Source organism: Momordica charantia, assembly GCF_013281855.1.
Source record: "Momordica charantia cultivar OHB3-1 chromosome 9 unlocalized genomic scaffold, Mcharantia_2.0 BLBB01000009.1, whole genome shotgun sequence".
NCBI lineage: Eukaryota > Viridiplantae > Streptophyta > Magnoliopsida > Cucurbitales > Cucurbitaceae > Momordica > Momordica charantia.
In genome coordinates this window covers 7120021-7135669 of record NW_028275167.1, presented here as the reverse complement: position 1 = coordinate 7135669, position 15649 = coordinate 7120021, and the positions used below count along the sequence as shown (strand labels likewise).

General features: G+C 35.6%; 1 protein-coding gene across 5 annotated transcripts; it reads left to right on the top strand.

Annotated features, from left to right (window-relative positions):
* The first annotated feature begins 734 nt into the window (after positions 1 to 734).
* On the top strand, positions 735 to 14469 carry LOC111022839 (2-oxoglutarate (2OG) and Fe(II)-dependent oxygenase superfamily protein). Of its 5 annotated transcripts, XM_022300113.2 has the most exons (16): positions 735 to 930; positions 1027 to 1104; positions 1247 to 1330; positions 1428 to 1598; positions 1684 to 1752; positions 1851 to 1977; positions 6201 to 6273; positions 6820 to 6936; positions 8672 to 8791; positions 8902 to 8920; positions 11968 to 12058; positions 12197 to 12260; positions 12369 to 12519; positions 12825 to 12940; positions 13041 to 13134; positions 14158 to 14469. In XM_022300113.2, exons 1-16 carry the CDS (start codon positions 841 to 843, stop codon positions 14221 to 14223), a joined length of 1530 nt encoding a protein of 509 aa, XP_022155805.1. In that variant the 5' UTR covers positions 735 to 840; the 3' UTR covers positions 14224 to 14469. The 5 variants fall into 5 exon arrangements, with proteins under 5 accessions (XP_022155805.1, XP_022155804.1, XP_022155807.1 ...); XM_022300112.2 differs by having other exon boundaries at positions 736 to 930; positions 12197 to 12519; XM_022300115.2 differs by having other exon boundaries at positions 826 to 969; positions 1048 to 1104; positions 1257 to 1330; positions 12197 to 12519.
* The last annotated feature ends 1180 nt before the right edge of the window (positions 14470 to 15649 follow it).

The following is a 15649-nucleotide window of genomic DNA, read 5'->3' as shown; positions in this document are numbered from 1 at the left end:
CGCGAGGGACCACCAACATTCTTTGTTTCCCATTGTTTGGTAGTATGGGGGCATGACGACATATAGAACGATCCACTGAGACACGTAACGATTTGGGTACAAGGCGTTAGCGCTCTGCTTGTATGGGATGTGCAGGAGTTCCCGAGTCCTTTTCAATGCACTTGACCATGTCAGATTATTTTTCTAATCTCACTCTAATGACTTAGTTGGCCTTATGACGCGTGTCATTTTATTTTTACTTGATAAAATTTGATATTTGATGAGAACTCAACGAGAAACAAAATTTTTGACTGAGAAAAAAAAAGATCTCTCAATTTCACCGAATAAAAAAAACACTATATTAAAAATTTTGTTAATTTATGAGTTGGATCTCTCACTCTATAAATGCTATGATCCTATATTTTATTTTTCAAAATAAAAGATGGATCTCTTTTCACCATTAATTTTTGGTTCACAAACTTTGATAAAATAACTATCTTAGTCCAATTTTTCAAATGTCTTTACTTTTAGTTGTTGTTAACACATATTGTAACATTTATGGCACAAATACATGATTGCATGACCAATCAGTACATAAAAACATTGATAACTTTATTTTTGTTATTTTTAAATGTCTATACCACATATTCTATTAAATAAAAAAGTTTGAAAGCCGAAAGTAGAATTATTTTAAAATTAAAAAATCATTTGATTAATGGAAATATGATTGAAATATGAACGACACGTCGTTTTGTAAGCATTCCTTCGTGTAACTTCCGTTGCAGCGTCGTCGCAGTCCCTGCTCTCGGAAAGGCGCAGTTCTCGCCTTCTCGGCCGTCTCTCAGTTACAACACTCGATCAATGGACGAGAATCTGCATATCCAACGCTTCGAAGCTCCTCTATCGGCCTCAGACTTCGAGTCTCTCATCGAATCTCACAACGTTCCCGCTGTAAATCTTTACCATAGTTCCACTGATTTTGATTCTTAGGTAATTGCATATTTGCATTGTATTAGCTTCCGTTTCTCATGTTCTCCGCCTCTGAAGGTTCTTCTTGGATGCGTTAAGGACTGGAGAGCTTTATTGGAGTGGAATCCGTACAATGGCGGCCTTGACCATCTGCAGGTTGTATTTCAACTCCGTTATCTTCTTCGTCAGTGATTCTGTAAACTGCAGATTGTTTTAATAAGCTAGCTTAGGTCGAATTTCGAGACCCTGGAATTATTTTGAGCTGGTGATTAAATCGTGTTTGTAAATTGAACATTAGGAATGTGCAGGGGCATGCATTGTGGAAGCTATGCTGACTAGATCGGCACCGGTATTTTATGGCGATCTTAGAAGCCATGAGAGAGTATGACACTTATCAGGATTCTTAAATCTTTCATTTTGAAGTTCAAATTTAAGGATGTTTTTGCTTTGATTCTGATGATTGCGTCTATCTTTTCTAGGTTCCACTTCCATTTTCTACTTTTATTCAATTTTGCAATCAGCGTTTGGAAGAAAGGAGTCAAGGAAATGTTGTTTCTTCCAAATTAGAGTCTAACAGGATCACCTGTCCCGATGTGGAGAAAGGCTGTTTGCCTTTCGAAGATGATCCCCAAAAATTATATTTAGCGCAGGTTGAAGAACTTTGCTACAATATATGCACTAATTAATTCTGATAATTATCTTCCGAGATCCAACATCTGGTTTCGTCTGACTCAGGTTCCAATTTTGGATTTTAAGAATGAAGAAAGAGTGCAATTGGAACCACTAAGAAAAGATATTCACACAGTTTGTATATCTCTCTTCCTCTTGCTTTTAAAAGCTGCTTGTTGTTAAGTCTGTTTTTACATTGCTTGATTTTCTTATCCCATTTGGTTGATGTGAAGCCTGCATTTCTGGAGAAAAAGAAGTTAGCCTCTATAAACCTTTGGATGAACAGTGCTCAGTCTAGGTCAAGTACTCACTATGACCCACACCATAATGTTCTATGCATCGTTTCTGGCACCAAACAAGGTCCTCCTACCTGCTTCTAATTGCTTATGTTTCTCATTGCAATATATCTTTATGATGCCATTCTCTGTTTTTTCCTCAAAAAGAATGCGATTCGTATGTTTCTTCAATATATTGTCTTGTCAACAACATGAACATCAATGATAAAGATTATTGAACTCATAACTCGTTAATGTGTCTATCTGCTAGTGCTTACATATAAGTTCTTCATTTTTCTTGTTTGTTTGGTCCCCACTTTTGGTCGGCCTTGTTTGTCTGTAGCCTTCTTTTGCACTTTCATTCATCTTAATGAATACTGGTTTTTTCATTACTGAAGCAATGCCCCACCTAAATAAATAAAAAGGAAATAGAAGATGCTCATGATGCTTAATGTCTCTTCTGACTATACCTCAGTCTACCGTTCAGCTCAATTTAGAATGTCTCAAATAATATTCAATCTGATCCTGCTTCCTATCTAAAGCCTTCAAGAACAAATTTACGGAAGTCATTCAAATTGATCATTGTTGTTCCAGGATTTTGGACAGGCAATAGTTGTGCACACGTCACTATATCAGGGTAAGTTGGTGACACCAAAGGTGGTGATGGATGCGTCGTTGAGGCTACCTGCACACACACGAGAGCTAGAACATGAGTGTGATGTTCGCCAAATCCACTCCAATGCTCAAGTCAATTTGAGTCTAAAATTTGATAGAGTTTCAGCACGTGAGACTACACTGATGTCCTTATTCTCTTGTGTTTACTGGTAACCTTGAAGATGCACTCGTTGCCACCTCCAGTGTTTGCCAACTCACCTCCGATTGGTTGATGTCTCTGTGAACTGACCAGCCAACTTGTTTGCTTGTCTAAAATCAGGCAACAACTATGAACAATCACAATCCTTCAGAAATTTAATTTTGATAGCAGAACTTACTCAATGATGATCAACCCCATAAACTAAGCACTTTGATTAAGATATTTAGTCCATGGTGCAAGGGTAGAAATTTGAACACATTGATTCCTCTTGTTCCTGTCCTTCACTTCATGGCCTGTCACCCGATGTGTCAGTACTCCATACTGTTAGATAACGAAGCTTACACTAGAGTCTTTATTGATTTGGTGGTTGGACGCAATCTAATAGTAGTATATGTTTAGGGTCGAGAAAACTATGCGTTGAGGCAAGCACATTAAATACAACTGGTTATGACAAATGTATGTATAGGACAGGTAAAAGCTCCGGAAAACAAGGGTGTTTCTCATTCGATGTCATCTGGTTATAGTTATAGCAACGGTATATGTACACGAACAAGTGTCCTAAATCCTAATACAACTAGATCTTGCTAAAATTATGGAAATCTTCAAAATAGATGAAATATAAAAACTTACTTTTAGACGTTTAGCTAACCTTTAATGATTAATTGGGAGAAAGCTATTATTTTTTTTTGAACAAGATACGAACTTCTCATTGGTTTATGAAAAGGAAAATGTTCAAGGGATACAAGCTCCTAAGGGGAGAAAGAAAAACAAAAAGGAAAGTGAGCCCTAAACAAAGGAATAAAACCCAAAAGGGCGATCCTCCAAAAGACAGGGTCATATAAAAGAAAACATTATGAATTTTTAACTTCGAACACGCCAACACGCCATCTTCGTCGTCTGGATTGAGATCCTGAGAAAATTTGGCATGAAATTCAGCAATTTCTCTATTCCGATCAGCTTGTATATCCAACTTTTTTCTAGAGTGTTCTTCAAACAAAGTAACCTGTTCTTTGCAAAGCTTGACAAGCTCGGAGTTAAAGAAAGACTAAATATGCATTAAATTGAGAGGGAGATAGGCTAGATGGAAAAAGGAGTGGTGATAAAGTTAGACATTGAAAAGGCCTTTGATAAGGTTGATTGGGACTTTTTGGATGGTATCCTTGTAGCAAAAGGCTTCGGAACCCATTGGAGAAAGTGGATTAGAGGCTGCATTTCTTCCTCCAACTTCTGTATCATCATTAATGGTAAGCCTAGAGGTAAAATTAAGGCCTCTTGAGGCCTTAGACAGGGTGATCCCCTCTCCCCTTTCCTATTCATCCTTGTTGTTGATTGTTTCAGTAGACTCCTCCCCCATGCAGCGGCATCAAATCTGACTGAAGGTTTCCTGGTGGGTCAATCTCAGGAGATTCATCACCTACAATTTGCAGACAACACTATCCTTTTCTCATTGCCGGATAGTGATCATCTTAAAAATCTCTTTTGTACCATCCAAACCTTTGAAGAAGCATCTGGACTGAATTCTAATCTCCAAAAGACTGAATTGCTGGGTATCAACTTGATGGAAACAGAATTGGATCTCTTGTCCAACTGGTTTGCCTGCAAAAAGGGAACTTGGCCAAATTCTTACCTAGGTCTCCCCCTAAATGGTAAGTCTAAATCAGCTTCTTTTTGGGATCCCATCCTTGAAAAATTGAAGAAAAAGCTCAGCTCTTGGGAAAGCTCCTTTATTTCTAAAGGTGGTCGTCTTACTCTTCTACAAGCCACCTTATCCAACCTCCCAATTTATTACCTCTCTTTATTCCCCATCCCGACATAGGTCGCTAAGGAGGTTGAGAAAGTCATGAGGAACTTTTTTTGGAAAGGGAGTAGCAACATACAAGGGCAAAATCTGGTGCGATGGGATAGGATCACTCATCCCATTGAGGATGGAGGCCTCGACATCTCCAAAATCAAAGAAAAGAATAAAGCTCTATTAGCAAAATGGATCTGGAGGTATCATACTGAAGAATTGGCCCTTCGGAGGCAAGTCATTAAAGCCAAATATGGGCCCCTTAATAGGCACAAAAGCTCCCTCCACCATTCTCTTGCTTCTGCCCGTGGTCCCTGGAAATCTATATTAAAACAGAAACAACATGTTCTGGACAGAAGCTGCTTCAAGATTGGCGATGGATCAAAAGTTTTCTTTTGGAAAGATAGATGGCTGGCCCCGGTCCCGTATGTACTGTCTTCCCCCTCCTATTTGCTTTACACTCCTGCAAAGATGCCTTGGTAAAGGAGTTGTGGTCGATAACTACAAATTCATGGAACCTTTGTTTTAGATGGAATCTCAAAGATGCAGAAATCCATGAGTTTTTAGAGCTCTATCTCATGCTGTCTCCCATCCACATCAATCAGTGATGTGATAGAATTGTCTGGAATTTGGAACCATCTGGCCTTTTCTCCGTCAACTCCCCCCTACAAGAACTACAAACCTCACAAACTACTCGTGAGGAGACTATGCCCTACAAATCGATCTGGAAGGATCATTACCCAAAAAAGATCAAAGTATTTTTATGGGAGGTCAATAGGAATGCCCTTAATATCCATGACAAGCTTAAAAAGAAGAAAGAAGTTGCAGCATATGTGTCTCTCACCCCAATGGTGTGTGCTTTGTAACAAACAAGAAGAATCCTTGGGCCACATTTTTGTTTCCTGTGAATGCACAGCAAAGCTATGGGCCTCTATTCTTTCATCCTTCGGTTGGCCTATAGTCCTACACATGGATCTTTGTTCTCTTCTAGCATCCACTCTTTTGGAGCACCTTTTCACCAGTGAAGCAGGAATCCTATGGAAGCATTTTGTTAGGGCGCTGCTTTGGTCGACATGGTTAGAAAGAAATCGCCGGATCTTCTTAGGAAAGGAGCTTTCTGTTGGCATCATTTCTGAATCTATAGTGTCTATGGTTGTATCTTGGTGCAAATGTTCTCCTATCTTTAAACACTATAGCTTTGTTTCTATTTTAACCAATTGGAGAGCCTTTTTGTAACTCCTTTGGTTTGGGATCTTCCCCTTTTGTATTCCTTTTCCATTTCATTACATTAATGAAATCTGTTTCTTTTTTTTTTAAAAAAAGATGTACTTGAGGAGAGAAACTATGAATTTTTTTCCAAAGGGATATCCATGCTGCCAAGGAAAGCCTCTAAATAATGAGAATATCCTAATGGGGAGAAAGCTATTAAAAATGTAGAGTCACAATAGAATTCTCGTTACGATTAAGATAGGACTAGAAAACTGGATAGCAACTCTCAATTTTCTAACAACAACTCAATCTTTTAGTTGCAGGAAATAACCGAGGGCAATTGCATTTTTGTATTATATCAAAATGATGTTAGTGCTATTTTGTATATCCCGGTGAAACTTGAGTGAACCCTTGAAATGATTTCATATTTACATGCGTGAATTATAAATATTTTTTTATCCAACTCACTTTTTAAAATCTAGCTTTATGTTTCCAGTAATTTTGTGGCCGCCTTCTGCTGCTCCCTCGCTGTACCCAATGCAGATTTATGGAGAGGCCTCTAATCATAGGTATGGTACTTCTATGTTGTCATTTTCATGTTTATTTTCTCCAAACAGATTAATGTAGAAGGTATTTGTTCTTGTTACAAATATATAAAAATGATTGTTTATTCTAACTTGCCCATTTAGTTTTAGCGGTGATTTAATCAATCAATGTTGTCAACTTAAATTTATATTTTATCTCATCAACGAATCTTGTTTCCTGTTAAAAAAAAACTTAAATTTATATTCAATCACCAAGGGTTGGTCTAGTAAACATTGGGCTAGGTGAAAAAGTTAAAAGGGGCTTTGCTCTAGAGGGATTAGAGTGAATTGGTGCAACCCATGGTAGTCACCTATGTAGGATTAAATTACTACAAGTTTTATTGACAATCAAGTGATACAGTATTGAGTAGTTGTCGCATGAGGTTAGTTAAGGTACACGCTAACTAGTACAAACACTCACAAATATAGGAAAAAAAACTTTAATTTATATTACACACACACACACACACACATATATATATTTAATAACGTTTGATGTTGAGCCAGTCCAAATCATATTTGTTTTGGCAGTTCTGTTACTTTAGAAAAGCCTGACTATTCACTTTATCCAAGAGCAAAATATTCAATGGAATCCTCTCAGATGGTTATTCTTCATGCGGGTGATGCACTTTTTATCCCAGAAGGCTGGTAAGTAATAGGATCTAGTTTCATGTGTTTAATGATAATATCATTCAGTTGAGCCTTCCAGTTAGTTCTAAATTTGAAATCTGTTCTTACCTCTGAGGTTAGTTGGTTTGCCTTTCCCCCCTTCAGTTTTTTTGACCTCTCTTATAAAAAGAAATGGTATTTTTTTTTTTTGGGTGAGGAAACAAAACTTTTTATTGATGACATGAAAAGTTACCAGCAATTATAGAAGAACTCCCATTTGGAAATAATAAAAACAGCCCAACAAAAATCCCCAGCCACCAAAAATAAATCCGGATACGTGTTACGTTACCTTCTCAATCATTAGATCATTAGCCTAAGCTACTTGCTGTTAATAGGGTGACTGAATCTAGGCCTATTAGTCTTGTGATAACTTTATACGAATTTTTGCCCCAAGTTTTCATTGCATTCTAAAGACTTGGTTTTTCTAGGCACTTTTGTATTCTTTAATTTTTCTCAATAAAAGCTTGTTTTTTTGATAAAAAAAAATTCTAAAGGCTTGGTATGGCGAATTATTATAGGTTGACCCATTGGTCTAAAGGAGCCAAGGCAGTTCTAAAGAATTTAGAGGGAATGAGTTCAAAATATGGTGGCCACCAACTTAGGATTTATATCTTACGAATTTCCTCGGCAACCAAATGTAGTAAGGTTAGGTGGTTGTCTCGTGAGATTAATTGAGGTGGGCGTAAGCTGCCCGGATACACATGGTTATGAGAAAAAAAGACATGGTGTGGTGATTTTCTTCACATATCTAGTTACATGTGTATTAGTGGAAGGGAGGGGCATTCTTGATTATAATTTAGTCGCCAATGAAGTTGTTAGTGGAGGAAGGAAAAGGGCTGTGTTCAATGATGGGAAAGCCTACTATTCTGTAGTTCGCCAGTTTCTCAATGTTATTCTTATCAAGAAGTGCTCAGAGATACTTGAAGGTGCTAGGTTTGGTTTATACCTTCTCCATTTTTAGTTAATGGAAACCTAGTGGCCATTTCCATCCAAGCTATTAGAGGGCTGAGAGAAGGGGATTTCACTCCCCTATTATTTTCTTGTCAAATAGGTAGGATTTATATAGAAGGGTCACTGAAGGGTAATTTTGGGGAAAGTTAAAGTCCATTTAACTCATTTGTTGTTTCCCGTTGATATTATTTTAGTATTTTGCTAAAGAAAACTTCAAAGAATGAAATTGGGATATGATTTTAGTCCCTATAGCTTGGGATATGATTTTATGGTTCTATAAATGAAAATGGGCAGGGAAGAAAGTTCGCTAAATGCAAAATGGGCAGATTAAGACGATTTTATGGATGGATTGCTGAAGCTGTAGGATAGAACAAAAGAAGTTTGCGGTAAGACAGAGAAAGGTGCTCGGGAAAGGAGCGAGAAGCATTGTACTTTGCAGAGAGGGTATATATATCAGGGAACAACTTATGTGTAATTTGAAGTACTTGGATACCCTCCTCTCTTAAGCACACCCAAGTCTTTACCACTACAATATTGCCTACCTTCATTCCATCCCACCCACTTATTTATTTATAATCAATTCCTGGTTACTAATATGGCCTTGCTATCGTAATAATATTCCTAACGATTCTTTGCAGAACTTGTCTAGTTTTTTGCACTCACTAGACAGCACTCCTTACAATGCTTGTAGCCCATGCACATTTAATCTATCTGACCTTTCCCGTGATAATATCTTTTTAGTTATTCATTTTTTTTCCTACAGGTTTCATCAGGTTGATAGTGATGATTTAACCATTGCTGTTAACTTTTGGTGGGAGTCCCACCCGATGTCTAGCATGTCAGAGCACATGGATGCATATTATCTACGAAGAATATTGAGAAGGCACTTAAAATTTCTAGCTTCCTGGATTTACATCTTGAAACAGTAAACTAACCCCCATGTCTTTCTATTTTGTATGTGATTCTGCTCATTCAATGACTGGTATTTCAAAGATTGATGGACAAAGAAATGGTATGTAGCATTATATATATCTTATTTTTTGAAGATTGTTCTCATTTTTTTTATGCGAAATATATATTTAGTCCTTAAAGAAAGATTAATTTAGGAGTTATTTTCTTATTGATAAATATCTACTGCATCTTGTCGCATTAAAAATTTTGGATAGGCCCAACCTAAATAGGGTAAAGTGGATATTTAACTTAAAGAGAGATTAACTTTAGGAGTTAGTCAATTTTTTATTGATAAGTATTTACCTCATCTTGTCCACTTAAAATTTTGGATAGCCCAAATAGGCTAAAGTGAATACTTAACATTAAAAGATGTCAAACTCATAGAGACTAATATTTTTAGATCTCATATTCTTGAGCAGAGACTTGATTGAAAAAATTTGATACCTTAAGGATAAAATTAATGGTTTACTTGCATGTCATCATTACATTTTGCTCGCAACTCATAGCGAGTTAGCCTCCCACCTAAAACTTTAGTTGCAAATTGTTTGTAAATTTCTTTACGTAGTAAAAAAGAACTATAGTTACTATTACTATTTAGCATATGATTTCTGAACATTTTATTACTTTTTTTTGTAAAGGGTTACACTTGTCTTATGATTTATGAGAAATATATCAAACGGATATTATTTGTGCTTCTTTTCTCCAGCTTTCGAGAACAATGATGGAATTTTTGAAAATCAAAATTTACAGGTTTTTCGGAATTGTAAAAGAAAATTCTGATGAAAAAGAAAAACAAAATGATGTTCTTGTTTTTTATTTACTCTAATAGAAAATGATAGGAACCAGAGAAATATATTGATAATGAAAGAAATACAAAAAAATAGGAAGTAATTCGAGGTACTTGACCTCTCTACTTCCTTCTCTCGAGTATTCTCACTCAATCCTAAACCACATTGTACAATTGCCTACCTCAATCCTTTTCCACTCACCCTATTTATAACAAATCCCCCTAACTTCCCACACTGATTACTAATATACCTTTAATACCCTAATAATATTCCTAATTCTATACTAGTTCTATCCTATTAGCATTTCTATCAGAAAATGTTAAATTTTTTAACAAATCTCATGCAACATACTCAGTATTATTGGTTCTGCAATGTTCAAGATTATAGAGGGGAAAAGAATTACAATATGAAATGGCACCTACTAAAAGGGATATATAAAAATAGGGAACTCTCAAGTTTCCTTTATTTGTTACTTGATTAGTGCCGATTATAAACATTGACAATGTTAAATTTGCTGCCTCATCTTCTTTCTCAAGTTTTTTTGTGTTGATGCCTCATCCTATTCGGCTCTTCCTATACTGTGTGTACTTCCTTTTTAAAGAAGTTCTGCAAATCCAAAAAAAAAAAAAACAAACAATTATCCTACCCTAACTCTTTAATTTGAAGAAGTAAAAGGAAAACTATAGAGGATAATTTAAGGAGTGATAGCATAAATAGGCACACGTAAGTATTAGAAAAATAAGTCAAATTTAAATCTTCCTCACTTAGAAATATTCCCTTCCAACCGTCCTGCCATGCTACGCCATGCCATGAATCAGTTCAAAACTATCCAAAATTTTGATTGCTACCTGCTGGAGAACCCAAATATTTTTGGGGCCGGTTACCTATTCCACATCAGTATTATAAGTAGTACAACACATATCACGATCATATGCACAATTTAGGTGTTCTTGAATGTAATTATGGTGGATATGTCTTATAGAGTCTGTATAATGTATTATTATTGTTATTATCATTATTATTTTCTTTTGATAATTGGGAGTCGGAGTTTTGCCTCCTATACCCAGGGGTACCCATGCTTGCCCCAAGGCTCCGACCTAAGAGACATCAAGGGTTTTTTTGTATTAAGCTACCCGGAAGATTCGAACTTGAAACCTCTAAACTAGTATGACCAAGAGACCCCAAACCTTAACCAACCAGGCTGTCTCTTGGGAGCGTCCGTATAATGTAATTATTGTATTAAGCAACGTTTTGAAGATTGCATCACTTCTGTCATAGGTTCAGATCCATACAGACATTTGTAATTTTTAGAAGCTCGTCCCTTTTGGGTACATGGAGTAGCAAGATTGAGTAGTATACATATCTTTATTCATGGATATCTTAAAAGTCATCATATATTAATTCGTAGTGAATGAAATCGTTATGAAATATGATGGAGTGAGAAGATAAGGTCTAGGACATTTGCTAACTCCTTTAAGGATTTATAGAACTAATAAGTAATATATATTTTCAGGCAAACTTGAGATGTATGTTGCTTATAAAATGATTCAAAGCTCAAAAAGATGTGGTAAGAAATATGACAAATCATTTTTCCTTACCTTTAGTCTATTTGGAGAAAGCACTCAAGTTTGTTATAAAAAAGTTTAAGTAGTGTACCAAATAAAGAAACAACTAAAATCACTTGTAATTCAAGGTTTTACGAGGCTTGGACTTAAGGTTTTTAGTTGTCACTCTAGATACACTAGTCTTTCAATATATATAATTTCTAAAGTTAGTTCCCACTTGAAGTTGATGTGGATGAGATCTTAAAGTTTTTAAGGATGTTGAGTTTGGAGGGAAGATAAAGTAAAGAATGTTGTATTTAAGAGAAATTTAGTTATTTGCTCTTTATAACAATGTTAGTAAAGAATAAAGATTCTCCTCATTTTAGTAAAACAAACTCAACATCATTAAAAATGTCATTAAAGTAAGTAGAAGAGATATGAGAAATATGATTATAAAGATTTAAGTTTGATAAAAAGAGTATATTCTCTACTAAGAATCTGGCCTACACCATAATCTTAATGAAGTTCTAAGAATTTAACACAACTATAATCGGAGAGAGACTTTGTTTTAACTTTTAGAGAAGGTTTCTTTTGAAGTATTGTGCTTAAGCTTAAGGTATTCTGGTCTATGTTATGCAAACTTGTATGCTAATGATTGCTAACCGTATGTTGAAATTTATAGTTTGTTCTTGAATATTCCTTGTCGCCATGTATCATATTTTTTTATAAATGCAATTGTGATCGAGTTGGTTCTGACATTTTTTAAATTAGGACAGAACAAAGTTTTGCAAGTGCCTTCTTGTTCTATTGCCAAAATGGATGAAATGAAGTGCCATGAACGTGACGTATTGAATATCAAAGAGATGGGTAATGTTCTCTTCCCTCCCCTTTCCAGATATCTTAATACTCTTTTGAACTTTCTCGGGTAAGAGAGTTAAGAAGTTACATTTTTAAATTTGGCTGTTGAAATAATCTGGTGCATTGATCTTCATTGTTAATTACCAGGGGTAGGTGTTTTTTGTTTGAACCAAGCACGTGAAAGTGGGGATTTGAGGGAGAACGAGCTAAGGCAGGAAACTTTTGCTCATGAACTTGAACCCTGTAGTATCCAGGCTCTTCATGGGCTTATTAATTTAGTTCATGATCGTGTAACTGTAAGTGTGTCTGATCAAATTAGATCGCCACAATCAAGTTCTACAAATGGATCTGCAGATGAGGAGGAGAGGATGAAGGTGACTAGTTCACATAGCTTGGAGAATGATCAAGTAGCTAACTTTATTTGGAATTTGGGACCATGTATTCTTCAGAAGGTCCTTCTCTCCATGGCAGTGAGTTATTTTTACTCCCCTATTAAATTTACAAGGAGGTTGAAATTGTTTTTCATGGAAAGCCTAGAAGAAACTAGTTTATTCAAATTAGAGTCTGGTATGATGTAGTTGAATAAAATAAGGTTTCTCATTATTACTGAAGATGCATCATGCATGAAAATATTCCATGGATGTCGAACTATTTTTAGTTTTAGTATGTTACAGATGTGTGAATTTGTTCGTCTTTTTTTTTTTGCTTTCCCTTTTCTTTGTTTCTTCCTTAGCTTGTCATCTTACACTACTTTTCTTTCCCTTGAAAAATCTAGAATAACTTCCCAAGAACTCTAGAGGCTCTTATACTACACTTGCTTTCACCAGTTGGAGCAGAAGTTCTTACTCGAAAATTTGATCAAATGGATCAAAGCAACTCTGAGGAGGATCAGTTAATTTTATTTTTACAATACTTTCTTCTTTTCTCCTACCATTAGGGAGGCTCGTGGAAATATCTTACTTTTGGCTCTTATTTATCTCTTTCATCTCAGGAAAAAATTCTACGAAGTTTTCTATAGTTCATTTGATGATCAATTTGCTGTGATGGATGCAATTCTAAACAGGAAAGAGGCGTTTGCCCGTCAGGTTATTGTAACTCTATCTGACAGTATATTTTATACTTCCAACTATGATATCTTCCCTGTTTAGCATAGTTATAGCTCTGTGCAATTTGTTTTAAATTATAGGGAGGGGAAATATGCATCGTACTTTTTTGAACTCTTTTTCCCCTCTCTCCTATTCGAAGAACAAAATACTGAGCATATAAGTACGTAATGGTAATTATTGGTCTCCAAGGCAATATTTGTGGCTAACAGCAAAAGTTCATCTCACATCTTTTATCTCATCCTGAATAAATTTGATTGGCCTCAAATTGCAAACGGCACTTTGCAATTGTGTCCTCAGGTTTTGTTCTTGTGAAATATCTTACTTGGTATAGTTAAACCCACTTCAGCGTAGCTTTCAGGCATCCCTGAAAATGGAGCACAATATTGACTCATCCAAAAACGCACGAATCCTTAATTAATAAATATGATATAGGAACTGTTTTATGAATTCTTCTGCGAAGATCCTTATGAGATTTGGAAGCTTGCCGCCGAGGAATTGCTGCTCTTTTTTTATGGTGGTTACATTTTTTTGGTTTCAAGATGAGAAGCAATTTATTTATTTTCTAATTAAGTTCGATCAATTATTGCCTAAAACTGTTCTTTCTCCTCATAACCTTAAATATCTGTTCCCTTGCGTGAATTTGGCATCTTTTGATATTTAGAATCTTAATGGATGTGCATACTCTCTAGCGATAGTTCTCTAGTTATACTCACTTCTATCTAATTTTTTAATTTATTACTTCATTTCTGCTCGAGTTTTGAAGCAAAATGTTATATATATTTTTTTCATTCCTCATTTATTAATTTTAAAAATATTTTTCATCATCTTAGAATAGACTACTAGCCTAGCTGCATATTCATTTATACTTTTTCTTATTCCCTCCCTAATAAATAAAATAAGCACAGCCAGAGAATATACCGTTGCAGCGCTTTGGAACTTTTCTTTTTGATGTTGTTGTTGTGTTATTGTGGTTATTAATATTTACTTTAATTTCTGCGGCAGGCTTTCAAGAGTGTGCTGGATAAATATTTGGGAGTAAACTTAGATGGGCCAAATCTGGGATCTTGAAGGGGAAGTCCTTTAAAGAAATTGGTCCTGCAGATTCTGGAGCATATCGATGCTGTCCATTTTTCTAAAGCTTTTCCTCTCAATTGGTACTTTTTTACGTGTAAATTATCCACATCTATGTAGAATATTAACCATTACCTACTCTAGGCATTACTTGGTAATTTATTTCAGATATCCATTTTATTTTGTACAGAGAAGGAAATAAAAAGTGAAATTGCTTAAAATCTACGCTGTTTCAAGTTTCAACTTTATGCTCGCAGTACCTTACCTCCATTTATGATAAACTACCCGTCTATAGGTTTACCACATTTGTTGTAGCCAAAGAAGTAAAATTCCTTTAGTTAATAAGGTTAATGAGCTGAAATATGGTAGTCAGGAAAAATGACGTGAGCAGCTAGTAGACAACCTAAATGCTTTTTGCCATGTGTGGTTGCATTTGACTAGTGATTATTGTCGTAGAGTACTTGGGTCGGTGATAGGATTACCTAGGAGCTTCTGTTTATCTACAGATAAGACTGAAAAGTACATCATGCACTGCCAATGACCTAATTCTCAACTACTCTCTTGCTTTGACCCTTTTTTTCATCCCTATGATTTCATCATTATTCTTTTTATTAAATTACAAGTTTAATCAAGATTGTATTAGATGGATGAGCTTTAAAATATCTATTAGCTCCATACTTTTGTGTTTAATAGGTCATTGAAAGGTAAAAGGTCCATAAATTTTAAGAAATATTAAATAAGTCAGAAGTCTAGTAGATATCAAATTGTAAATTTAGAGACTGGTTAGACAGTTTAAAAGTTCATGGACTTATTAGATACAAAATTGAGAGTGTAGAGACCTGTAATCAGTCCCAACTTTAAAATTCGAGTTTAGCGTTATTTTCTTCGGCTGGAATTTGGTAAGATGACAAAGATAGGATAACCATCGTGATGGGCCTAATTAGCACCAATAAGAACATTGTGGAGGAGATTTAGACAGGAATGCAATTTGTAGTGAATATTCGTTTCTTGTAGAGTGGGAGTCCCAAGATGGGTTTGTGGAAAGGAAAAAGATTAGGGTATATCATAGGGGTGTGCAGTAGGAAGGGAGGGAAAAAGGAGAGAAAAGCATGGAAAAGAAGGTCTGTAAATAATCAAGATTGGGAGGAAGAAAAAGAGGGAAAAGAAAAGGTAGTGGAGATAGAGAGATTCCCTGATGGATGATGACATGGGCAGGTAATTTCAATAGAAGAAGAGGGAGGGGGAGGGAATAGAAGCTTTTTGTTTTTTGTCTGTTTGTGCAGAGCAGATGGGAAGATAAAAAAAGATGCAGTCTTTTTTACCAGGCAAATGGCATATTGTACCTTAATCCTGCAACGGATGCACATACTTTCTAAAAGCCAGGATATACCATAATGCTCAACCATCCTTTCATTAATCCCCA

Bases quoted from the DNA above. Each gene is read 5' to 3' on its own strand.
- LOC111022839 (XM_022300112.2), top strand. From the start codon at position 841: ATGGACGAGAATCTGCATATCCAACGCTTCGAAGCTCCTCTATCGGCC. The intron at 12,520-12,824 runs GTGAGTTATTTT...TGAAAAATCTAG, and splicing joins AGGTCCTTCTCTCCATGGCA to AATAACTTCCCAAGAACTCT. The intron at 12,941-13,040 runs GTTAATTTTATT...CTTTCATCTCAG, and splicing joins AGCAACTCTGAGGAGGATCA to GAAAAAATTCTACGAAGTTT.